General features: G+C 42.1%; 2 protein-coding genes across 4 annotated transcripts; both read right to left on the bottom strand.

Moving 5' to 3' along the window:
* Nucleotides 1-6: 6 nt before the first annotated feature.
* On the bottom strand, nucleotides 7-18,513 carry kdm5bb (lysine (K)-specific demethylase 5Bb). 2 transcript variants are annotated; one of them, XM_029124336.2, is made up of 28 exons: nucleotides 18,186-18,513; nucleotides 16,301-16,378; nucleotides 15,811-15,933; nucleotides 15,549-15,716; nucleotides 14,567-14,623; nucleotides 14,115-14,255; nucleotides 13,725-13,824; nucleotides 12,426-12,547; nucleotides 12,068-12,226; nucleotides 11,717-11,836; nucleotides 11,456-11,614; nucleotides 10,840-11,021; nucleotides 10,455-10,617; nucleotides 10,209-10,328; nucleotides 9,791-9,985; nucleotides 9,306-9,487; nucleotides 7,773-7,897; nucleotides 7,468-7,618; nucleotides 7,269-7,383; nucleotides 5,808-6,163; nucleotides 4,409-4,547; nucleotides 4,100-4,279; nucleotides 3,846-4,001; nucleotides 2,213-2,662; nucleotides 2,009-2,102; nucleotides 1,604-1,818; nucleotides 1,220-1,483; nucleotides 7-947 (listed from the first exon to the last, which is right to left on the bottom strand). In XM_029124336.2, exons 1-28 carry the CDS (start codon nucleotides 18,336-18,338, stop codon nucleotides 819-821), a joined length of 4,596 nt encoding a protein of 1,531 aa, XP_028980169.2. In that variant the 5' UTR covers nucleotides 18,339-18,513; the 3' UTR covers nucleotides 7-818. The 2 variants fall into 2 exon arrangements, with proteins under 2 accessions (XP_028980169.2, XP_028980168.2); XM_029124335.2 differs by having other exon boundaries at nucleotides 14,055-14,255.
* Nucleotides 18,514-19,556: 1,043 nt separating this feature from the next.
* On the bottom strand, nucleotides 19,557-24,110 carry tuba5 (tubulin alpha 5). Of its 2 annotated transcripts, none has more exons than XM_010890609.3 (5): nucleotides 23,919-24,110; nucleotides 22,273-22,498; nucleotides 21,334-21,482; nucleotides 20,417-21,097; nucleotides 19,557-20,298 (listed from the first exon to the last, which is right to left on the bottom strand). In XM_010890609.3, the coding sequence occupies exons 1-5, from the start codon at nucleotides 23,919-23,921 to the stop codon at nucleotides 19,999-20,001; spliced, it is 1,359 nt and encodes a 452-aa protein (XP_010888911.1). In that variant the 5' UTR covers nucleotides 23,922-24,110; the 3' UTR covers nucleotides 19,557-19,998. The 2 variants fall into 2 exon arrangements, with proteins under 2 accessions (XP_010888911.1, XP_019907162.1); XM_020051603.1 differs by lacking the exon at nucleotides 23,919-24,110 and adding an exon at nucleotides 21,992-22,155 and having other exon boundaries at nucleotides 22,273-22,364.
* Between the last annotated feature and the right edge of the window lie 989 nt (nucleotides 24,111-25,099).

Here is a 25,099-nt window from a genome sequence, read left to right on the forward strand (position 1 = left end):
TAGATATTTAAACAAAAGGTTTTTATTCCACAATATAAACGGCAATGTCTTAAACGACCCCTCTCAATTCCTTCCCAAAGTAACCCACCCAAGCACATACTGTATACTGCCGCCAAAACAGTTATTCCTGTCTGCTACAGGGCTCGCCCACAACTGTGTAGCCCACAGCCTGTACACGCTCTGTTTCTGTACATCAAACCTCTGCTGAAGCACCACCAACACAGTTCAGAGACCAAGCCATTGAATTCATTTCAGACAAACATTATTGCTCAGATAAATAAACCTAATCTACCCAAAATTCAGAATAATTATATTATTCAGATGCAAGTACTAAGCACTGGGTTTTCCAAAAAATACAGTTCTCTCTATTACATTATTTATTATTTTCTTTAATGGGGGAGGAGGAAAACCTTAACCCACACCCGCTTTCTCTGGTTTTGCATGCAAGGAAGTTCCATGATAATATACTGTAATATATCCTTGGATGTTTGCAGGGTGCCTTAGTGTTTCACTCCTTTGCACCACCAATGCAGTGAAAACCCATGCAGCACACTGACTCCACATCAGGTCACAACCACAAACAAGTTCAAAGGAGGAAAGAAAAAGATGTAAAAAATACAAAAATGTAACCAAACAGTATAGCTCTGGACAACAATCCGATAGAGAAGATTAGCACCGTTGTTACAAAGGGTCCGGGGGAAAGGAGGGGCTTGGTTGTGGGAGCGTGAGGGCAGGTTCTGTGACACATCCTGACTTGTGTTGCTGAGATTCTTCCAGCTTTCCTTCCGAAACTCTCCCTCCGATCTCTCTTGACTTCTTCAGCAGCCCTTCCTTACTGTACAGCTGACACACACATAGTCCTCCTTCTCAGCCAGCTCGGCCGTCACACCCACACAGACCTGGTGGAACCACTGGTTACAGCTGCCATCACACTGGACCCAGTCCACCTGAAATCAATCAAAACCCTACTAAGTAAATAGCAAATAAATAAACATAAACACCAGCCAGATAAGAAACATTCAAGGCATTTTTCATTCTCTACAACAAACCGCCAAGCATTATTTCACCCTCTCCTTGGTTTGATCTCTTAAAACTCTACAAGTCAGTCCAAGAGGCCTTGTGTATAATCAATACATTATTGCTCGTCTCACGCTATTAGATTTGTTCCCATATTATCTAATTATGTCAGTGGGTGATACATCAAAGAAGCAATATCAACCTCATCTCCTTCTGGCTGCTGACATCCTTCTGCAGGACACACGGCCATCTCCTCTTCAGAGTCATCTGAGTGAGAGACGTCGGAGCGGGGAGATGAGGATGTAGACGCCGCCCTGCGTTCCAGGTTTTTCTCCATGTTCATTTTCTGTCTCTTGTTCTGGAGCTTCTTGGCCTTGTCCCTGTGCTCTGCCTCCAGAGCCCCCCTCTCCAGACGCCGCTTGGCCTTCTTCTCCGCTCCGCTAACTACTTCCTTTTTCAAGCCGTCCTGACAGGATTTCAAACATAACATAGTATTAAAGCTTCATTTTCAACAGTGACTGTAATAAACCAAATGGTTTTACAGGTCAATCACACAAATCCATGCCGTACAATTGATCCGACAAACCTCCTTTTGTGGGGAGTTTCTTCCCTGAGAATGGCACTGCTTGAGTGTTTGTTTTTCACGGTCCAGGGTGGGGTCGTCTTGTGGTGACGTCTGTCTGCTGGTGTGGTGCCTTCTTAGCCCGTTCAATAACACGTGGTAGAGCCGTGTGACTTCTGGCAGGGATACCTGCAGTAAGAGGCCTTCCACCATCAGCTCCTCCAACTCCACACTCAAACCTGAGACAGCGCAGGATGTCAGGGTTGTCAATAGGAAATACAATACAGTTCTTAGCTACCTGCTCTGGTTGCTGGAATATATAGAGTGCATTTCAAACACAAAAACAACGTAGCTAATCAGTAAAATAACCTCTAGTCCAGTTGATGAGCAAACTATTGTAAAATACTGCTATAGTAAAAAAGAACTGACCCTGCAGGGGAATGCATCTTTGCTCGGTGTAGAAAACCATCTGATTATGGCTTGTCTTGTTCCACTCCAGCGTCAAACACGGTGGCGGTAGTTTCTGGAAAAAAGAAAAAAAGAATTAATCTAGTCATTAATCAATATAATTATGTTTTAATTCTAAATTCTATCACTGAAGAATGGATAGACATCTAAAATGTTTGGACTCACCTTTCCATCTGGAGATGGCGGTGTTGCACAGCTCTTCTCCAGGTCCGGTAGGCCGTAGGAGGCAGAGAGCTGCCGTGCCCGGTGTTGCCAGTTCACTGTCCTTTCAACCAAATAGTTAAGGGCATCGCCTTCTGGCAGACGCACCCGCGTTCGCTGCAGTTCCGCCAGCAGGCCCAGGGCCGCGTCCAGGGGAGGCTTCGCCGAGCGCTGGCAACGTGGACACAACCAGGCCTGGGCGGGACGCGCGTCTAAAGGTGCCCTGACACACACGCTGTGGAAAGCATCCCGGCAGAGCTCACACTGTAACATGGCTCCCATCGGGGGCTTCTGGCACACACACACCTTCAGGTCCATGCAGTCGGCCGTGGGGAGCAGCTTGGACTCGTTAGCTGCCCGGAGGTAGGAGAGGGCCTCCATCTCCCTTAACCGCACCTCCCTCAGGGTTGCAAGCTGGTAAATAAAAGCAATTCAGATGTCAATGCCAGCCACGTCCAACATGACCTGCACATCTAATTCTGGTGACCTGGTACGGTGGGTCTGATTGACACCAAGCCCAGTGACCTAATCGTAGACTTCAGCTCCAAAGGCTTTCCCATTGGTGACCAAAGAATTGAACAGGTGGGGAAATAAGAGTACCTTGGTACCACAGCTTATGAGCAAAGTGAAGTGAAAGGGAGAGCACCTAGTTTAGACTGAACACACAGAGTAGGTTAAAAAATGCGGAAGTGGTCGGCATTCTGGACCACTCCAGTTTTGCTTCAGTACCACTCGGCCAGGAACTCTGGGCATGCTCTTCCCAAATGTGGACTAGTAGGAGGGGGAGGATTGTGTAAACACTTGATTTGGGGGGAGGATTTGCAGAAATTGCTTTTTTCTTAATTAATGACACTATGGTTTACTGCAGGCAAAAAGGTCTGGTAGATCAAGAGCAGGATGTTTTCATCATGGAGGATTCAGGGTGAAATATACAACTGAACATAAAAATAAATGCACTGTGAGCGAAGAGTGGGTTTACCAACCTCTAGACTCGCTCACATCCTCAGCTTGGAACAACAGTCAATAATAACAAGCTTTAGAGCAAACTGTGGCTACGTTCTATTTATGCCAATCGAGATTGTACTTCCTGCAAACAGTAAGACTAAATGTATTCCAATCTGTTTCACAATCCTTTTTCCAGATGTTTAAATGAGGTTGTCCGGTTTATCTCCTACACATGGGCCAGTCAGAAAACCCCAGAAGGTATTGTGCCAGTGGTGAAATAAGTTATAGGTAGATACAGTAGCAAAAGGCCATCTAAGGATTTTACAAAGAGTGCATGTAAAAATCTAACTAAGTAGAAGTTTGACGGTTGACACACCAACAGAACAGCCAATATACAGTACTACCACTGAGGGCGCAGACTCTGATCGATATCTCCCAAACCATGTATTAAATCTCACAATAAATCTCTTCTACATGCACTGTTTAGCTGTCATTGGGAATTTTGTGGTTTATATGTGGACTATATATCTTTATCTAATCCGTCTTGACACAATATAAAGGTATTCATTTCAACATGCATTCTGTAGAAAAAAAAAAATATATATTCTGTTGAGTCAAGCACAGACTCAACAAGTACAGTAGGTCTACCTACAGCAGATGCAGACTCATGGCTCTCAGACAGGGCTTTTTCCAAATCACTGACACAGTGGAGCTTCATCATGTTCTTGCTGTGGCGAGAGGCATCTTTAGATTTTCTGGATTTCCTTTTTGGGGACCCTGTTCCAACTTCACATCTTGGACACAAAACCTGTGGAAAGAACAAGTTAAAGATTTTGGTGACTCCATTTCTGGGAAATAAACTGCTATATTGTCCACCGATCAGAGCTGCAGCCACTACAAAATTACCTCAAGCAGAGAAAAGTGGGAGTTATTCATGAGGAAGGTTTTAGCTGCAGACTCTTTCCAGGCATGCACCTCTGACAACAGGGACTCTAGCTGCTTTAGAGGGTCCAGGTGGACTGGGATGGCTTGTCCTCGTGTCACCATATCGGAGAAGTCGTTAAACAGTGGAATGGAATCTTCACCCTGAAAGAGCAACCAGAACCCAAAGTAGTACATAAAGTGCACAAAACATGAGCAGTCCTTCCTGCAAGTGTTGTTTCGACCTCCTTTGACAACCTCTGTGTGAAGACATGATGTTTTGTTCTTCCATACCTGGAGTGCTTCAGCTTCCTGAAGCCACTCTCTGGCCTTACTGATGGAGTCCCTCAGCAGAAGACAGTTGGGGAGGTGAGCGGGGATCTGCGCTACGTTCTCCGCGGCTTCAGAGAGGGCTTGTATAGAGAGGGGAGGCCTGGTGGAGAAGAAATCACAACAGTTAAGTCAGAAGACTGGTCAGTCACCAGTATAAGGGGGCCCAGTTATCCAGCTGCCAGGAAGCATAAATAATTTATCAATCAGTATGGATTATGGAGACATTTTTTAGGTGTGGATTATTCATAAATATATGAATGTACTATAAGGAAAAAAACGTAGACAATTTTCACCTCAATCTGTTGCTACTCACACCATCTTTCAATGTAAATTAAAGTTCAATCTTTTGATCTTTCTAATCTTAGCAGACATCACTGTTGTGGTGGTTGTGAACCATGCAATGTTTTCTTCAGATAACTGATGGATAATTTAGTTTAAGCAGATTTATATAGACATCTCTACTGTCCCCTTGAAACCAGTTGTACACTTTAAAACCATTGCATAGGCTACATATACAGTTTCTGTGGTATGGGAGTTTGCACAACTCTAATATAAAGAAATTGTTCAACAAACTGATAATGAAATCATAAAGAATCATAAACAAAACTATCCAGCAGTCTTCAATGAGATAAAGAGAACAGTATTTCTCACCAAATTAAGCTCTAAAATGACTAGAAAGAAAAACTGCATGAACTCTAGCTCTAGAAAGATGCAGACAATTAAAACTGGACTGGAAAAGACTCAAAGTTAAACCGTGGATATGTGGAGCGCACAGAATAGATGCACATTCCTTGGAGAGCCATGCCATTAAAAAGCTGAAAACGGTGGTGACAGTGGTTATTAAAAGCACTGGGTACCAATGGGATGAAGGCAGAACTAGATATGCATGCTCACTTTTTGAAGATCTTGTTGAATATTCTAGCAGCAGCATTTTGCACTAGCTGGAATTCAAATGAAGCAAAATCAGGGACACTGACATGGTTCTGCTAATGTACAAATCAGTAATCTAGTCACCAATGTAAATTGTTGTACATTAGTTAAGTAAAACCTCTCCAGCTTGAACACAAGTGCTAGGACTACCAGTTTGGCTAAGAGTAGAGACAGTTCAGTAAAAATAATTATTTTTAGAGACCGACAGTTGAACCTCTAAGAGGACACAATTATTGTAAATTCAAGTGAAAATGAGCCAGAACAACACAGATCAGATGAGCATAGACGACGATTTAAATGTGTCACCAATAACTACATGTAGGCCTACTGTCTTTAGAATTGGATTCCCTGGTGTACAGCACATCCCTGGTGTACAGATCAAGATTACAGCTGTAGAAGAGAGACTGAAACTATCACAAAATGCCCTCACCTGGCCTTAAGCATCCTGCTGGCCTTGTCCTCCCAGTGTTCAGACACCGTGAGCAGCTCCTGCAGGCTGGCCATGGCCTTCTCCACACAGGGGTGAGGGGTCAGACCCACGCCCTGGTCTATCAGCCTCCGCATGGTCTCCAGGTTCAGGCTGGAGGGATGGGCTTTGGCCTCCTGCACCCCCTCCATCCAGCGGGCTTGTTCAAGCCTCTGTCGGAGGAGCGGAAGTTCCGGGAGCTCCACGTCAAAGTCAAAGCTAACGTCCAGAAGTCTATGGATCTCCGCTGTCCCAGGGATCTCCGCAGCCAGAAACTTCTCACTGTGCTGCTGGAAGTCTTCAATGCGATTCAAGAGCTCCTGAGATTAAAAACACCATTCATACAATGAACCAGATTCTACACTGATCGATAATTTAGATGTTATATTCAGGTTCAATACTATTATCTTGAGAGCAATTCTCTATGATCTCTGATTTTTTTAAACACTAGCATGTTTAAGCTGATCAATTCCAACTGTATTCCCTAACAGCTGATAGTGAGATCAAGCGTATATCCTCACAGCAGTGCGGGGACAAAACTCATATGCTCCACCACGCACCTTTATCGAAAATAAAAAATAAGTTTCCATCCTCCAGGGATGTCCATGTGCATTCTTGGTGCAGGGTGTTCCACCTTCATTCGCATTTTAATATGCATTTCCAAATCTGACTTGTTCTGGGTCTGCTGGAAATCTAAGTTGTTTAGTGTCTCAGTCTCTTTGCGTGTCGCTGGCACTCAAAACAGGCACACCTGAACACAGGCGCCGCATGAGAAACCATGACCCTAAAAGTCTGGTTGCAATCCGCTCTGATCGCAAGACACAAGGCATCTTCAAAAAAAACAAACACATTTTGGATATTCTGTTTGGATAACTCCTATCAGCCATTTCCTGTGTGTGCCATTGTATACCGCTCTGGAAAAAATGAGGAGACCACTGCACCTTTTTCTTTCCTTTCCAAAAATGTTGAAAAAGTTTTGAGTGAGTAGCAGAAGCGTTCAATTTGTATTGGTCTCTTAATTTTAACCCTTCTGTTCCTCAAAACCTTCCTTTTCAACTTTTTTGGAAAGGAAAGAAAAAGGTGCAGTGGTCTCTTAATTTGTTCTGGAGCTGTACATGCAAATATGTATGTATTATTATTATTATGACAATACTGTCTTTGGCAGGCCTGGTATTACCGATTACACAGTCATGTCTAGATGTTATGGTGGGTGTGGCCCAGCTTCACTGACGCATGTCCAGTGTCTTTCTCTATAGATATGTGTGTCATACAATTCTGTGGAAACACAACCGCGCCTTATTTCTTTTCAATGAAGGTATGAGGCGGAGCCTATGACTGTGAAGGCTCTATTGTCCTTTCATTTCCTAACACCTGCAATATAAAGCCATGATATCAATTGCGTGGCATGTTCAGTATTTACAGTACCTTTAATTTGGGGGCTTGAGGAAGGCTGCAGTGGAGGTTGTAAAGCTGCCGGACAAATGACCTGAGCTCCTGGACAGTCAGCTGGCTCTGAGTCCTGCCCCCACCACACCGAAACCTACAGGAGACAATCATTACAACAACAGAAATCAAACGGGATCAGCGAAACTCTTCCTCTCACTGTGTTAGGTGTTATGGGCACCTGGTTTGCTTCTTTCCATTGAGTAGTTGTTGGGCCACTGAGGAGCACTTCTCCGCGTCCTGGGTGACGACGCGGAGCTGTCGCAGCAGGTCATTGTCAGGAAACATCTTGGCATCTGATTCGTCAATGAGGGAACGCAGGACTGACAGGCCTGGAGGGAAAAACAGTCAAACGCAATGAATGTCAACCGATGGACTCAAGACTCATCACTTAAGGGCAGCGTTGCAAACCCAGATTACGACCTATTTCTGGATTTAAAAAATATTTTTTAGAGGACACAATACAGACAGGCTAAGTTAACTTACTTTTTTTCTTGTCCAGCTTGGCGTCTAGAGTCTCTGTGACTTGGGAGGCCCATTCATCATAGGCCCCAGCTCGCTGCTTCACTGCGTTCATCATAGGATACAGATCATCCAGTGTAAATCTATAACTGGGAGAAGAACACGAAGAAATATCAGTTAGTTCATATCCAAAGGAGAGGACATGAGGACACCAGGAACACAAAAGTGGAATAAAAGGAGCTGGTGTGATTCCTTATTTCCCAGTTTAGGAAAGTTTAGTAAACTAAAAGACCAGGTAAAGGGAGTTCATAACTAACCATTGATCAATTAAATAAAAAGGGTGAAAAATAATCTATTAATGTCTCTGATTAGTTAGTAACTCCATGTACCTGGTCATCTAACTATTAATTAGGAACATCCCAAAACTGGTGTACACAGAGATGGAAGCCGTGAGTTAAAGGTGGAGAAAATGCACACCTGTTTAGGCGAGGTGCTGGCTGGTGGAGTGAAATTATTCTACAGAATAAGGAAGCTGCACACGGATGTGCTCCAATGCAATAATTTAATACCAATGTTTGGACAGACAAGCTGTCTTCTTCAGGGTATCATGGAAAACAGAGCATTATGACTCACTTCAGTGTGTACTTGGTGACGGAGCAGAGCATTATGACTCCCTTCAGTGTGTAGTTGGGGACGGGGCAGAGCATTATGACTCCCTTCATTGTGTAGTTGGGGACGGGGCAGAGCATTATGACTCCCTTCAGTGTGTAGTTGGGGACGGGGCAGAGCATTATGACTCCCTTCAGTGTGTAGTTGGTGACGGGGCAGAGCATTATGACTCCCTTCAGTGTGTAGTTGGTGACGGGGCAGAGCATTATGACTCCCTTCAGTGTGTAGTTGGGGACGGGGCAGAGCATTATGACTCCCTTCACTGTGTAGTTGGTGACGGGGCAGAGCATTATGACTCCCTTCACTGTGTAGTTGGTGACGAGGCAGAGCATTATGACTCCCTTCACTGTGTAGTTGGTGACGAGGCAGAGCATTATGACTCCCTTCAGTGTGTAGTTGGTGACGGGGCAGGGCATTATGACTCCCTTCAGTGTGTAGTTGGTGACGGGGCAGAGCATTATGACTCCCTTCACTGTGTAGTTGGTGACGAGGCAGAGCATTATGACTCCCTTCACTGTGTAGTTGGTGACGAGGCAGAGCATTATGACTCCCTTCAGTGTGTAGTTGGTGACGGGGCAGGGCATTATGACTCCCTTCAGTGTGTAGTTGGAGACGGGGCAGGGCATTATGACTCCCTTCAGTGTGTAGTTGGTGACGGGGCAGAGCATTATGACTCCCTTCAGTGTGTAGTTGGTGACGGGGCAGAGCATTATGACTCCCTTCAGTGTGTAGTTGGTGACGGGGCAGAGCATTATGACTCACTTCAGTGTGTAGTTGGTGACGGGGCAGAGCATTATGACTCACTTCAGTGTGTAGTTGGTGACGGGGCAGAGCATTATGACTCACTTCAGTGTGTAGTTGGTGACGGGGCAGAGCATTATGACTCACTTCAGTGTGTAGTTGGTGACGGGGCAGGGGCAGAGGTCCTGGATGTGGTGGAGACAGACCAGCTGGCCTGGGCGGCAGGGACATGTGATGGCAGACAGGTAACAGGTGGTCCTACACTTGGCACACTGCCGCTCATCATCCTGCAGGAGGTCGTATTCTGCCTGCTCACAACGTAACACTCCCTGGGAGAGACAGAGGAAAACCGCACCCTGAGGTTTAACTGGAGACCCCAGAGAGGGGAGGGCGAGACTGTTGCTCTTCCTAATTAGACAGAACCATGTCTCATTAGCGTTTGATTAGCAACTAAATGCATTCATCAAAATGGTGTTTTTCTAGTGTTCAGGTTCAGGTTATAAATATACTATGTTGTGAAAATTAAAGCACTGACATTATATTCCCGTAAAAATCGAGTAGTTCAAAATGGACAAAATATGGATTCACTAAGAATAAACAATATTTTATATTTGAATGTCTGCGTTCCTTACCATCTTGTGGACTTTATCTCGTAGTTCCCGCTCCTCTCTGATCATATCCTTCATATCCTTCTGGATAGCTGACGCCAGGACCACGTCTAAACTGTCGGCTTTGGAGGCCATCTTGCAGATCATCTCATCATGGGAGAAAACACAGTAGCGATGCAGCAGTCTGTAGTGCTCCACACACTGGCGGCCCAATGGCATCTGAGATTGACCAAGAACACAGTCCACTTTAACCACACTTTCACGTTATCCACCCACACAATGTTTCAATGAGGAGCATATGTACCAGAGGACATGCTTAGCTCAGTCCTCTTCAGTAAAACAATGAAATGGTGCTTGAAAACAATGAGTATTGGAGGAAGCACTGGTTCAGTAAGTAAAAGGAAGTGTAATCCCAAAGCAACAAGTTCAAAGTTATTGTTACCCAGTCCACGGTGCAGAAGTTGACAGCCTCAGCAAAGTTGAAGCCCTGGTTAAACCCGCTGTGGTAGGCCCTGGGGAAGGTGATGACAAACTCACCAGCGCACTGGTTGGTTCTGTAAATCTGGGGACAAAGGAAAGATCCGTTTCAACAAGATTTTTCTCTGTTGCTATAATGACATATCTAATACGCAATGCTCTGTACTCTATACATGGGTGCCAGGCTAGTTACACTGAGAAGAAGACTGACCGGTACTCCATAGGACATGAGGGTGTTGGGGTTCATAATGGTGACCAGCTGGTGGAGCAGGTCAGGCTGGACCTTAAACAGCTCTGGGGTCAATTTTTTCATCACGGCCTCAAGCTGCTCTGCAGCAAAGCCAGGTGCTCCATACCATGTCTTCGGCTCCCCCCTTTCAAAAACAGAAAACTAATCACAGGGCTTGATCCGGAACAACATGCAAATCAGGTATTCAAAGCACTATACAATATTACCCTGACACCGTACAGAACATCTAGCAAAACAATATATGAAAATAATATACAAAAAAAGATGTGAAAACAACATGGCAATGACAACAGGCAAGGCTGCACTTTTTCCAACTGTTTGTTGAGTGCATGACAAACATCAGTACCAGTGCAGGTAGTTGATGGAGTAGCTCCAGTGGTCCTCGATGTGCCAGCAGAAGGAGGAGAAACACATGCCCACATAAAGCCAGGGTAAAGTCATGCCACAGATGTCGGCTGTGACATGGGTCAACACCGAAGGCTCCATCATCGCCATGTTGTTAAGGTTCCAGCCACACTTCAGGTATTTCTGCAAGAGAGGGGGAAAAAACTGCAGATTAATTTATTTTCGGATTCACTGTGTCACCTCCCGCCACGGCAGGCAGTGAGATCCAACGCCCTTCTCTCTCTATCATTTGGACTTTTTTTGTTATTGCCCTAATCTGTGTTTCTCATCACTGTCCTTATTTAAGTTCCTCTTTCCCTAGTGTTTCTTGTTGACTCATTATTTTGATTCTGTTTGCTTCCGTTTTCGTGGTGGTGGTTGTTTTTGGAACTTCTCAGTTATTTTATTAAACGTCCTCCGTTCTCCCCGCACCTACACCCTGCCTCAGACCTACAGCGTTACCGATGGTGCAATGACAAGACAGAAAGACATTTGTATCTTCTTATTTCTATGCTTTCAATTTTTTCTGTAATGTACTGACTTGGTTTGGTTAGTTTCATTTAAACACAGCTACGTACCTCATCCTTTTCTGCAACCTTAAATCTTCCATTCCTGATGGGGAATCCGCTCCCAAACTCCTTTGAGGCAATATCTGCTCCGTACTCAACCGTGACATCCTCCTCAATGGTGCTCACCAAGCGCCAGAACTCCTTCTCCACCAACTCTGTGGGAACCATCTGAAACAAACACAAGGAAACGCTAAAACAGTCAATTACATTCGACAGGTGACGGGGTCAATTGCAACACTTTCTAAATCTTCCTTGACATGTTTGACTTACATGAACAGGCATGTTGAAGTAATCCGATTTAAACGAGTCCGCCATGTCTCCAAAAGCCCGCAGAGAATAGTCACTGTAAGCTTGTTCAAAGCCGAAGGCTTCGGGGGGTTTGCTGCACTCCTGTAAAAAGAAAATACTTTGAAATCGTTCCTCGATAACAATTTGGACAAAACACAGTAAATATGAACTTGACTCTATTTAGGAAAAAATGCTTGGATTAACGTTTTGTACAATAGTAGCAAACGTTCACAGCTGGGCAGATTTATATCACACACACAAAGGTGACAGTATATACTGTCAAGCCTGAACGTGGTTTAATGTGTAATGAAGTGAGTAGATGTCAGTACTTACTTGAGCCAGGCACTTCGGGCATCTCCAATCTCCTTTGGGGATGTCGTTTAAAGGGGGTATGAGACAGAAGGTGTGGTAACTGTCATCACAGCCATCACACAGCAGAAGACGATCCTCATCACTACCGCTGCCACACACCAGACACACATACAGATCCACCTACAGATCAGGAGAAATACATGTTCCAGGTGCTCGTCTTCACTTACGTTAATAACCAAGCAAAACAAAAATGTAACAAATGGATCCGCCACTTGAACTACATAACATATTTAAAAATAAACGAAGGGACTACAATTTACAAACTTTTGGGATGCCATTTGTTGAAACGACCGATACCCTGTAGAAAAATGTTACTTACTACACTCACTGCAGGGGGTGGGACATCAAGACCCGTCTTTTTCTTGTACCGAGACTTGCTTTTCTCAGTCTCGCTCATCGGTTCGATTGGTTCTTCTTTCACTAGGATGGGAATTTCTTTTTCTATAAAAAATAATACAAGTGCGCATAATGAAGAACACAAGATGATATAACATGAATAATAGGGCTGAGAATCGCCAGGGACCTTACAATATGATATTATCACAACACTGGTGTGCCGATGTGATACGTGTCAGGAGTCAATACTGTGATTATATCGTGATACAATGTTCCAAATATATTGCTTACTATAGACCACTGGTTGTAAATGTTAGGTCGGGCGTAGCTACATGAGATATGAAACTTCATAATGATAACTGCAAACCTGTTCCCATTGCTATGCTGTTACTATGCTGTGTGGCAGTTGCGAACTTTGCAGGGAATGTAACTTCCCCTGTTAATTTGCATAGTCAGACAATATTCTGACTATGCAAGAATAGCTTCACAACTAGATGGATTAATAAGTGATTACTGGATGGAAAGAATACTACTGAATGATTATAATGTAATGACAAAATACTGAATCATAACTATATAAATTTACTACATAAATGAATACATTATTTTGCAATTGACTAATGCGTAGGGAACTCCAGAAGCCTGTTGAGGTTGACAATTAAAAATGTTTATTACTATTTTATGAGTGTCATGATGAAGATGTTCCCAATTCAACACAGTACATCCCCTCCCTACAAACCAGCTGGTGCAAAAAGTATAACTGCTAGGTCTGAAAACGTTTTTCTTTTTTTATGTTGGACAGAGTTACGACACAGTTACGACCAACGGGTACAACCAGCCCCATATTTCTGTTGCAAAGTGCCAAAAGAGAGCCAAGAGAAAATTTGTTTTGATCAGTCATGCTGAAAATAAATTGGGTCCCTGTTGAAAAAGAACATGCTACAAGCTATAAAGAACAGGAAGATACAGTTGGGTAGGGGTACAGCAAATTAGTGCAAAACATATCGCAACGCTGTCAAGAGTGTAAAATACAGTCTAATGTAAAAAGATTCTATCCTGATACGCAAAAATCGATATTCCTCCAAATAAGTCACTCACTCATGGTGTGTCATATTTCACAGCCCAAATGTCTAACAATTATTCCAACATATACGCTTAAAACACAAGACTTGTCGGAAAGCATGGCTTGATTGTAATTAGTATACAACTAAATGATGTTGAAGAGATATAATATTATGTGTTAACTCTTATGTGGCGGAAGTAAAGCCGTATTGGTACCGACCTGGCTCGGGTTTGGCAACAAAAGATCCCATCCTCCTCCTCAGGTTTGGTCTATTGTTCTCACAGGGTTCAGCTCCAACTTCAGTCTTCACACAATTGGACTGTGGATGGACAAGTAGATTGTAACGAACACCAGTTATGTTAAAAACTATACACACAAAGGAGAAACACTATGTGCCTCATTGAACTCATTAATAATTGAGAGAACAGCCATAAGGCTTTAGGCAAGTTGCGTTCAATTTGTCTTATGCAACCCCTCCACTTTGTTATTTAAGAATTTAATTAGCACAGAGTATAGTAGATGGTTACAGGCTAATGCAATTGGAATTACTGGTTTCGAGAGGAGTTCTTCTGACAAGTGTGTGAGGCCCTGGTCGACAAGAGCATCCACCTCAGTTCTCATTCGCTTTGCTCTGCGGGCACTGTTGCAGCAGGACTCGGCTGGTTGGACAAACTGCTGCCTCTCGGCCAGGTCATGGGGTTTGTACTCCTTGTCACTTGTGTCAGCCAGCAGGGTTGGCTTCTGTTCGAACTGCAGGCATCGGCACCATAGCACAGGACATAGAGACTTAATTTATAATGCACTGTTAAACAATTCATACGGAAAATCAAGTCAAATTTACAAATGTTAAAGAAATGTACAAAACACGGAAAAGAAAAGCCACGGCAAACACATATGTCTATGAAAGCAAGGGCCCAAGCCATGTCAACAACGCACAGATAAAACATAATGAGATCATTTCAAACAAAGAGTGGTTGTATGCAGCCTAACATATTTGTCCATAATATTTCATGCACATGTCAACCAGCCATTCTTAGATAATATCTATGAGGCAGACCTACCGTGTCGAGTTCAGAAGAAGACACTAAACGCATCAGCTTTGAAGCCAGCTCTGGTGTCTACAGCAAAAGAGAGCTTGAAAAGTTAAAAACAAAGTGCTAACATACAGTACTGTGCAAAATTCTTAGACCACCTGAAATTGTTTTTATGTTCTTATCTGGGCAGTAAGGATTTATATGCTCATAAAAACAATATATAACATCAGAATAAATACAAATGAACATTAACCCAAAAAAGTAACAAGAATGTATTGTGTTGGCCAAAAGACAACTGATATCTTGGTTGTTTAAAAAAAATACAAAATATCCATATTTCTGCATCTGATGAACAGTACTTCCCTCACTTCCTTGCAGGACAGAAATCTAGTTAAGTGCTTGCTCAGCATTTGGCAGAGTCATCTGGCACCTAAGTACACACTTTGAACAGGAGAAGTAGTCTTACAAGAAAGAATCTTTAATTTACTTGCAAAAACATTATCTGTCAGCATGAAAATGGCCCTGAACACTTAGCAAAGATGATCAAGACCTACTTGGAGTAAAAGTCTCCCTCACAGTAACACTCACAGTGTTAGAGGGGCCACCTTAGACCCCCAACCTCAACATAATCAAAGCTGTGTGGAATCACTTAGACAAGGAAAAGAACAAAAAGCAGCCAAATTAAAGAAAAAATGAAATACTTAGAGCAATGGCTTTAAAGATGCCCTCAGGTTGCCCTCACAGTCCTATACATTTAGTGTATAGAATTTCCCAGCAGAGTTCTACACATTTATTATTGACAATTATCCTAATAAGACATTAGATTAGCATATTTCCAAAACATCAGCAGTAATACAATGGTTGAACTGTGCTTAACGTGCCTACAGATCAGCGAAATAAGTGCTTTACACAGCATTAGCTAGTGCATAAAGCTCTGAGTGAAAAGTGAACAAGCAGACAGACAGAAAGACAGACAAATCATGAGTGTTGTGGAATCCATCCAACTTACTAGGTTGGCTCCACTCTGGAAGAGGTTGTAGGGGTAGAGGATTCGCTCATAGTGTGACCGTAGGTGGGAGCCCACAGCCTTGCCAGGAGCAAAGCCCATCTTAAGTGCAATTGCAGTCCATCGTCTGTCACGGCAGACAATATCAAATCCACCCTCATCTGCAACATTCTGAAATAAAATATGTGAAGTTAAGAATGTCACTGCTATTTCTGATGGATTATTGTACATTTATAGTACTTTGAAAAAACGCTAAACGCCCAACCTTGTTGAGTTGATAAAGGTCCAAAATCTTTCTTTCAACATGAGGAATCTTCAGAGAATACCCCTGCAACTCCCAGAACTTCGCAATCTTGTCCAAGAAGTTAAGCTTGACTCTGGTCTGTGCCTAGGAAAAGGAAAGATATGTGAAATCATGGAGGCGATAATCAGGCTCCTGACTAAGAAATGTGAAGCAACAAAAGATATTGTGCACTGAAGATGCCATCTGACTGACTCCTGTCCAAGTAACCTTTCACCTTCCTTTCACAAAGCTTTTAAAGGTGTTGATTATTTACAGTGGTCAAAAAAACTTCAGGGCACATCAACTACAGAACAGCATTGTAAGAGTGCCTGAACAATCAGTAAATTCCCCACTATAGGGCTAGGCCTCAAAGGGGTTAAAGGACTATGTACATATGATGCATAATATCAAGGGTATTGCACATAGAAACTAATCTCTAGAGGCTACACATCATTCAAAGTTACCTCCTTACCTCTAGTTCATTGAGCCTCTGTATCCGAGGAGTGAAGTGCAGTTTGTCAACATCACATGCAAATGGAGGCTGCCAATCCTACAAGGATACCACAACAAAATATCCTTATTTGAATGTGCCTTCCATGGTACTATTCCATGTAATGTAATAGTCATACATTTATTTTGCAGCTTAAACAATTACACAAACTGCACCACATGCACCCAGTACAATGGGAACATCTTACAATAAACCAGTCATAGCCTAATATTGGACACCTGTCAGTAACAGATGTTTAGACTGCTAGTCTTAGTCTTAATATGGGTCTACTGTTGTCAGTGTTTTTGTTGTCAAAATCAACAAAAACACTTTACATTGCCATCAGATCTCCCCAAAAAATTTGGTTTTATGTAAAATAGGTAAGAGTATTTATTTGAAAAATAGGTATTAAAGTCATGCAGTTCATTTCACACACACACAGACATACAAACATATATATATTTATTTTATATTTCTTATGTCAGGGTTCAAATATGAGCATTCAAGGTGATCATTTACTACAATTCCCCAGTAACATTTTAACAGACCAACAAAATGGGCAGATGGAACTCAACAGCTTGGACTTCCCACAAAGCCAACATGGAGGACAACACCCAAGAAATGGTTGGGCCTACTGAGTGAACATCCCACTGATTGCACAAGGATATATCCATCCATCCATCTATTCAATTACTTATCACAAATTTTCGACAACATCCGATATTCAAGGATAGTTACAAAATATTAGGGTAAATACAGCAGGGAAAATACCTTTTTTTGTGTGTGTTTGCGACTTTTTTTTTGCTTTAACAAATGTCAACAGACATTTTAAAAGTTAGATATTTGTTTTAAATTTTAGGCTACTCCAAACTGGAGTGTAATAAATACGAATTATCCTTGGTTTTGAGGGGGAAGTTAGTAAGGCTGTTACAACTTAGAGATAACAGACATAAAACATTCACAGTATACAAGATCAACCGTCTCTGTGAGGTTAGCTACAAAACTCATCTGGAAATACCAGTGACAATATTAACAAATACAATGTCAAAAATACATGGCCAAACGTGCTATTATTTGGATCTTCAATAGTAGACAAATGGTATGCGTATGTAGTTAGCTAGCTATGCTAGCTATTGTTTTCTCGCTTGACGACAGAAACAGCTATGTAGCTAGCTAGCAAATTCAGCAAGCGCTAGGCTAATAAATTCCCACCTGTCAGTCTAGAACCTTGCATTCGGGACCAATGTTGTCAGTCCACACGTCGTAAACAGATTTAACTAGTTTATTATTCTTTTGCAAACCAGTAACAACTAACGTTAGTATTTTTCGGTAAACTGACATACTTTACTCTCGGCCATTGATTGACTTCGACATTGGATCACCAGAGAGGTAGCTAGATAATAATACTAGTGGCGAGTTTGACACCTACTGTACCGCATTTACGAAAGAAATATCTCACGACTCGTTTAAGTCAACTCGAAAGGATCATTGCACGACTCATTCAACTGAACTAGTATGCTCTCCTACCCTACATAGCCGGTTTCGTTTTCAATTAAGCGCAAAAAAAGACACCATTTTTACTTTTAACAACTTAAATGAATGTTAACTAACGTTGTTTGTTGCTACACAAAGTCACTCCGCTTGTGATCTAATGTTAACGTTATTACAATTAGATAGTTAACGTTAATATATGTAGTTCGCTACATAAACATTTTAATGATACACAAAAGAATCAACAAAGCCTTCATCCGCCATCTTGAAAAGGTCCCTTTAAACCCCCCTGTGTTTGTGGTTGATGTCAGTCTTCTTGTTGTTAAAATGGGTTTAAAGAATCTGTACAACTATCCAGCAGCTTGTTCACACTCACCGGAGGCGGGCGGACCTTACAAATTCCCGTTTTTTCGGCAATTGGACGGATTTTATTTATAAAAGCAAAAGGATCGGCGAATTCCTCCCAGCTTGGTTCGAAGACCGGGCACTCCGGAGGCGGCTTGAACTCGTCCGGCCGAGGCTGGGTCATCGTCGTGGTCCAATCTTTGATCTCAGACCACACAGGTAGACTGGTCACAACAGTGTCACCTTGTTAGGGTCTGGTCCGGAGGTTTAACCTTCTAATGTTCAAATGTCAGGATCTCTTGAAGTCAATCGGGATCAACATACGAGGCAGCTTAGTCAAACACATATACACACACACACACACAGTGAAAAGAGTGTGACTACCTCCGCCTAAAAAAGTAGATACCATCGTTTTTGTAAAAGCTCTTTTCATATTTACAAATCAATTATTTGACCTTAGATCCATCCCACTGCATGGTAGACAATCAATATAAAGCAAATTGTTTATTAGTTATATAGAAATATATACATACATGCTGTTGATACATTAACATATAAACGTGTAAGTACATAGTACTAGTTTTTCCACACTCTTTTCTTGTTACATCTAGTCTCTGAATTGCGCAGAATTATAAAAACCTAATGTTGGAAAAGATGGAGGATACTAAGTGACTTAGCTTGCTGAAGAGCACAACAAAATATTAGTTTTAAATTTGACCACAATAAAAACCATCACAATTAAATCGTATTGCTGATTTTCACAAGCTATCGGCTATATATAGGACTACTCAGGATTGAATGAACCAGACTGGAAAGCAGAGTGAAGTAGCCCATACTGCATGAGAGGCATATGGTACATTTAAACCTACATCTTCAATATCATTTATGGTAAAACATCCTTATCTAACATGATATCGTCTCATTAGCAAGCAAAATGTGTAATTTTGCAAAACGATCAAATTAAATTTCTGAGCGTTCAATCTTTAAAATGCTGTTCATTGTATCCTCGGTTAGCGCGGATGGATATTTTCAGGTGACACCTTCACCGCTGCCGGAACTTGTTCTTTAAATAGCCCCGATGGAGTATTTTGATAGGATGTGTCCGTTGAGAAGTGGTGAGTGAAGTGTTTGTAATCATGCATGATACATTAGTTGGAGGATAATCACAAATTATCTTTCTTTAGTAGCCCATGTTCTGCAATGTCATGATTCATGGCCCAGTAGCAAGTAATAAGCAACTCACTCATTGAAACTGATATAACAGATCTATTATCATTCTGTCAAGTCATATACTGTTTGTTATCTAAACAGAATCCCTTAATAAATTATTACTGTAACAATGGAGGACGTGTGGGTAATGTTATCTATTACTAGCCCAGCTGTTACATTTCAAAGAAATATGTTGAGAGAAAATGTCTAGCACAATATTGTACTCAGACATGTTTTAATCAGAAGCTGAAAACAATTGTAAAACCTGGAATTGACATATTAAACAGGACATTAATAAAGAAAAAGTGCAACTGGATGTCCATTCAGTTTTTATAACATGTTTTGGTTCAAGGTAGGCAGCTACATTTATTTTATTTAGCAGTATGTTCTTATTGAAAATGTACAGAAGCGTTCCAAAACTTACAGGAGCTATTAAGTGCATTTCTCTAGAGCACATGGACAGATACCTTTTACCTTATTGGCTTAGGGATGCAAACCAGCAACCCTTTGGTTACTTGCCCAACTGTCTAGCTGCTAGGCTATCTGCCACCCAACAATGAACTCATACAAGAAAGAATACAAAGAAAAGCAAATGAAATATTTTGACAGACAGATAGGACATTATTAATCAGTTATTAATATTCCTCGCCCACTTCATCATCATCAGATTCTGTGCTTGTTCTTCCCAGCTCTTCATAATCCTTCTCAAGACAAGCAAGGTCTTCTCTAGCCTCAGAAAATTCTCCCTCCTCCATGCCCTCACCTACATACCAGTGCACAAATGCACGTTTGGCATACATGAGGTCAAACTTGTGGTCCAAACGGGCCCAAGCTTCTGCAATGGCAGTGGTGTTGCTCAGCATGCACACAGCTCTTTGGACTTTGGCTAGATCACCTCCAGGTACAGCTGTCGGTGGCTGATAATTGATCCCAACCTGATTAGATGGGAAAGGAAAAGAAACAAATGACCCTTTAGACTCATAAATAATGAGATAGAGATATAGATATATATAAAAACTCATTTACATATTGGATTTTATCCATCTTGCTTACCTTGAAACCAGTGGGGCACCAGTCCACAAACTGGATAGAACGTTTGGTCTTGATATTTTGAATCGCGGCATTCACATCTTTGGGTACCACATCTCCACGATAAAGCATACAGCAAGCCATGTACATGCCATGACGAGGGTCACACTTGACCATTTGATTGGCTGGCTCGAAGCAGGCAGTGGTGATCTCAGAGACAGTCAGCTGCTCATGGTAGGCTTTCTCAGCTGAGATGATGGGTGCGTAGGTGACCAGGGGAAAATGAATGCGAGGGAATGGGACTAAATTGGTCTGGAACTCTGTGAGGTCCACATTTAAAGCGCCATCAAACCGTAGGGAGGCAGTGATGGAGGAGACAATCTGACCAATCAATCTGTTGAGGTTGGTGTACGATGGCCGTTCAACATCTAAATTGCGGCGACAGATGTCGTAGATAGCCTCATTGTCCACCATGAAAGCACAGTCAGAGTGATCCAGGGTGGTGTGAGTGGTCAGAATGGAATTATAGGGCTCTACTACAGCTGTGGACACTTGGGGAGCTGGGTAGATGGCAAACTCAAGCTTGGACTTCTTTCCATAGTCAACGGACAGGCGCTCCATCAGCAGAGAGGTGAAACCAGAGCCAGTGCCACCTCCGAAGCTGTGGAAGATGAGGAATCCTTGCAGCCCAGTGCACTGGTCAGTCTAAGGAGAAGAAGAATTAAATAGGGAGGTAAAAAAAATGTAATGGCCTCAGGCTCTTAGACCAATTATTACTCCCTAATGACAGAGTACTTGACTGTATATCATTTCATACTCTTTCAACCTGGCCACCAGTGGGAATCAAATGCATAACCCTGGTGTTTTAAGAGCCACGCTCAACCAGCATAGTGCCCGAGCCAAGCAGGAGCTAAGACCAGAATCAGGTCTCAGATACCTACCATTTTCCGGACACGCTCCAGGACCCCGTCAATGATCTCCTTCCCCACGGTGTAGTGCCCACGGGCGTAGTTGTTGGCTGCATCTTCCTTTCCAGAGATGAGCTGCTCTGGATGGTAGAGCTGCCGGTACATACCTGTCCTGACCTCGTCTGGGGCCAAACAGCATCAAAATAATCAACTGGAAATGTAATCTAAATTATCACACAGTGATCTCAATTAATTGTTGATTTGCTATTCATTCCCAATTCTATGCTTAGACGATGTGAAGCCTTTGAAGCTGTGCCTGCATCCATTCCCAACTTAATATAAAATGAAAGATTATAACATCAGTATACCAGTATCGATATAATAATATACAGTAGGAACACTTGTCAAAATGCTACAACAGAGTTTGTTTTAATTAAAGCCACACTACTTACCTGACATACTGTACTGCTCCTCAGCAGCCACACTATGTTATGTAACATTATATTACTATATAAAAACAGGCAGCTACTTGTCTGCACATTAGAACAACATTATATTGTGTTGGGCTGTCATTCTTTATTCATTCCTATTACTTACTTTAGTGAAAGGTTGTGTTTCACTAAAAATCTACATTTAACATTATTTAATCATCTCCTCTTCTATTTTATCAATATTCTACACCACCACTTACCAATTACAGCGGGCTAGGTCCCCAAACACATACGCTTTCCTGAGCCATGCTCACTGAAGAAAGTGTAAAAGGGTCATCATTGCCACCACCAAAGGTCTTGTCGCTTGGATACCATGCTCCATCCAGCACAGGTCCCCGCCCGCATGCATTCCCAATTAGCACTCCTGCCAGGCCCATGACACGGATGTGTTCACACCACATGTGTAATCACACTCGAAAAATGGAAAAGGGGTGGAAGAAAAGAGGAAAATAAAAAGAAAAGGTTATGGATTAGTGCTTACCGACCACTGTTGGCTCCAGGTCCACAAATATTGCTCTGGGAACATGGCGGCCAGAACTTCCGGTGTTGAAAAAGGTGTTGAAGGGATCAGTTCGGGAATTAGGGCCCTGGTCCTGTTCGTTGAATACCCCGTCAGGTTGCACACCGTGTTCCAAGCAGAAGAGTTCCCAGCATGCATTGCCCGTCTGAACGCCTGCCTGGCCCACATGGATGGAGATGCACTCTCTCTGTGGGCAAAAATAACTACAGTTTGACTGCTACCTGTTCCTCAAGCAGTGGAAAATACTTCAACAGCAAAGCCCACCTCAAACAGATCTTGTAAATCTGATTACGTCAACAAATAAATGTACAAGGAATTAAACTAGCCTGACATGTAGGATTTATTAATAACAACATTCCTGTGTGCCATCCTTTCTCCCCTGGCTGGTTGTTACACCTCAGTAAGCACCATCATAACTCAAAGGGGCTGAATTAAAAGTCGATATAAAAGGGCAAACCTCCTACAGACTAATCTTGGGAAAGCAATCACTGTATATATTTGAAACATAGTTCATGTAATTAGAGGTGATTCTAAAAGTATAGCAATACAGCAGACCCTTAAGCTCATTAACTCAAATCTGGGAAGGAGGAATTTATTTCACAGCCACTGTGCATCAGGTTTGTTTTGTTGGTTGCTTTTTCAGAGCAAGCACTCTGACATGTCAAGACTGATTTGATTCCTGTTATTTTAGGCCAGGACTACACGCAATCTGTCTATACATTTCAAGAAAACATACAGACATTTTAGCAAGTCCAGATTTGTAGTCTTAGCTCTGGATCCACTGAATCCATTCACAATGGGAAGGAATTATTAGTTCTCACAAGGTGGTAATCAACTGACATTTTAAATTAAAGTAACATCCGTGAAATGCAACACAGAAATTCCGTGTAACACGGCACACTCCGTCACAAAAAAACGACCATATCAGGAACATGAAGTAACGTATCTGTATGACGATCACACGAAAGGGGTTTGGCATGCTTCCTTTACTTTTGAATGGCTGATTCTTGCGAAAGCAAATGGTAGTCATGCAAAGGCCTATAGGCCATGTAGCATACATTTCCTTTAATGAACACAAAGAATAGTAAGTAACTGTATACCTTTTTATTACTTTCCAAGACTCCTGCATTAAAATTGGAAAAGTATGCATATTGTTCAAAAAAAGACTTTTACATTTGAAGGTTGAAAACCTCGTGAAAGTAAGTCAAGCATGTGATCCAACCAACTACGTATAGCTAAAACCACCTACCTAACCACTTATCTATCCATCCGCTCACCAGGTTTGGTTTCTTGGAACCCTCTTTAACGTACGGTATACATTCCGCACATGCTGTATTACAACTATATTATTGTAAGAACATAATAAAGTATCCAATGAACTTCCGTATTAACGAATACATGGATACGGGTGGAGCACAGCCGAGGCTAGGCAAAACAAATTTTTTTCAACAGCGCTCAAATCGTCGAGTTAATGAAGATCAACAGTCTAGATGAACACTATCTTTGTCCATAAGTGTGCAAAATATTAAAAATAACATAAACAATGTTACTTAATGTACTTCTCGCATTTAGCTAAACTATGTTAAAAGTTTGTAGGCTACACATACCATTTCACCCTCGTCCAAAAATGCAGATAATTAAAGACACGTAAAAAAGTTTTGGGAAAGTAATTCTCAGCAAAAGGGCGCAAAAAGTTCTCTCCAGCTCCGTTGACTAAGACGAGTTACGTATCTTCGCCAACACAGCAACGTCAGGCACCAGTCGCATGCAAGGGGTGTTTTATAGTCCGGGTCTGTGCCGTACTTTAAGCACACCGCCCTCCACCACACTGAAATACCTAAGAACTCGAGGAGAATCTTCATTGGATACCTGCTTGTAGTGACGTGCACGATTATCAAAAAAAAACAAAAACACATTTCTAACTCTAAATATTTTTTTGTGAACATCACTTATTATTTATATGACGCTGTTGTGCATTTTTAGTGTAGCCCTATGGAACTGAACCAGGGCATTGCCTTACTGTAAGCCGTTATCAAGAATTGTGAAATTATCAATTCCCTTAGGAAACGCATCCCTAACCTTCCAATAAGACCGTTATTCTGCATGTTGGAGGGTCAACCCGCTGGGAGCCAGGTCACTGAGAATGCAACCAAGAATGCAAAGACGTTGAGACTGTTGTTTTTTCGGTTACTATTTAATGAAGCTGCCAGTTGATCTGTTTCTCAAACTAGAAACTCTAATGTATTTGTCCTCTTGCACTGGGCCCTCCCACTCCTCTTTCTCTTATTTTGGTTAAAGCCAATTTGTGCTGTTCTGTGAAGGGAATATATCTGTACAAGATTTTAAGTGTCTTGGCAATTTCTCGCATTGGAATAGACTGATAAGTTTCAGAATTTTTTGTTTGGTTTCTGGACATTTTGAGCCTGTAATCGAACCCACAATTGCTGATGCTCTAGATCAGAGGAGGGCAAACTTTGGCTCGATGGCCACATCTGTTTTTAATTTTTTATTAAACGGAGGGCCACACATTTGTTTTTGGGTGACCAGATTCAATAGGGTGATGTACGGGACAGTCAGGGTGCGTGTGCCTGTGATTTTTGCTGATAATGGGCCTCTGTATGCCTTTGTTGATATTCCATTACAAATCAGCCGTTTCCAGCTACATTGATCATTTGCAAAATTAACAATTTCTACACTGTATTTCTGATCAATTTGTTCAATGGACAAAAACTTTTATTTTCTTTAGAAAACTAGGACATTTCTAAGTGACCCCAAACTTTAAAACGGT

This window comes from Esox lucius, chromosome 12, assembly GCF_011004845.1.
Source record: "Esox lucius isolate fEsoLuc1 chromosome 12, fEsoLuc1.pri, whole genome shotgun sequence".
Lineage (NCBI taxonomy): Eukaryota > Metazoa > Chordata > Actinopteri > Esociformes > Esocidae > Esox > Esox lucius.

What these genes read in the sequence shown, in the direction of transcription:
- kdm5bb (XM_029124335.2), bottom strand. Translation starts at nt 18,338, where the DNA reads ATGACCCAGCCTCGGCCGGACGAGTTCAAGCCGCCTCCGGAGTGCCCG. An exon ending in TCATGTCCTATGGAGTACCG is followed by an intron (nt 10,329 to 10,454) that starts GTCAGTCTTCTT and finishes CTTTGTCCCCAG; the next exon opens with ATTTACAGAACCAACCAGTG. An exon ending in AGCAGCCAGAAGGAGATGAG is followed by an intron (nt 948 to 1,219) that starts GTTGATATTGCT and finishes GATTGATTTCAG; the next exon opens with GTGGACTGGGTCCAGTGTGA.
- tuba5 (XM_010890609.3), bottom strand. An exon ending in CCTGGAGCCAACAGTGGTCG is followed by an intron (nt 21,483 to 22,272) that starts GTAAGCACTAAT and finishes GTTTGGCCCCAG; the next exon opens with ACGAGGTCAGGACAGGTATG. An exon ending in GGTGCCCCACTGGTTTCAAG is followed by an intron (nt 20,299 to 20,416) that starts GTAAGCAAGATG and finishes CCATCTAATCAG; the next exon opens with GTTGGGATCAATTATCAGCC.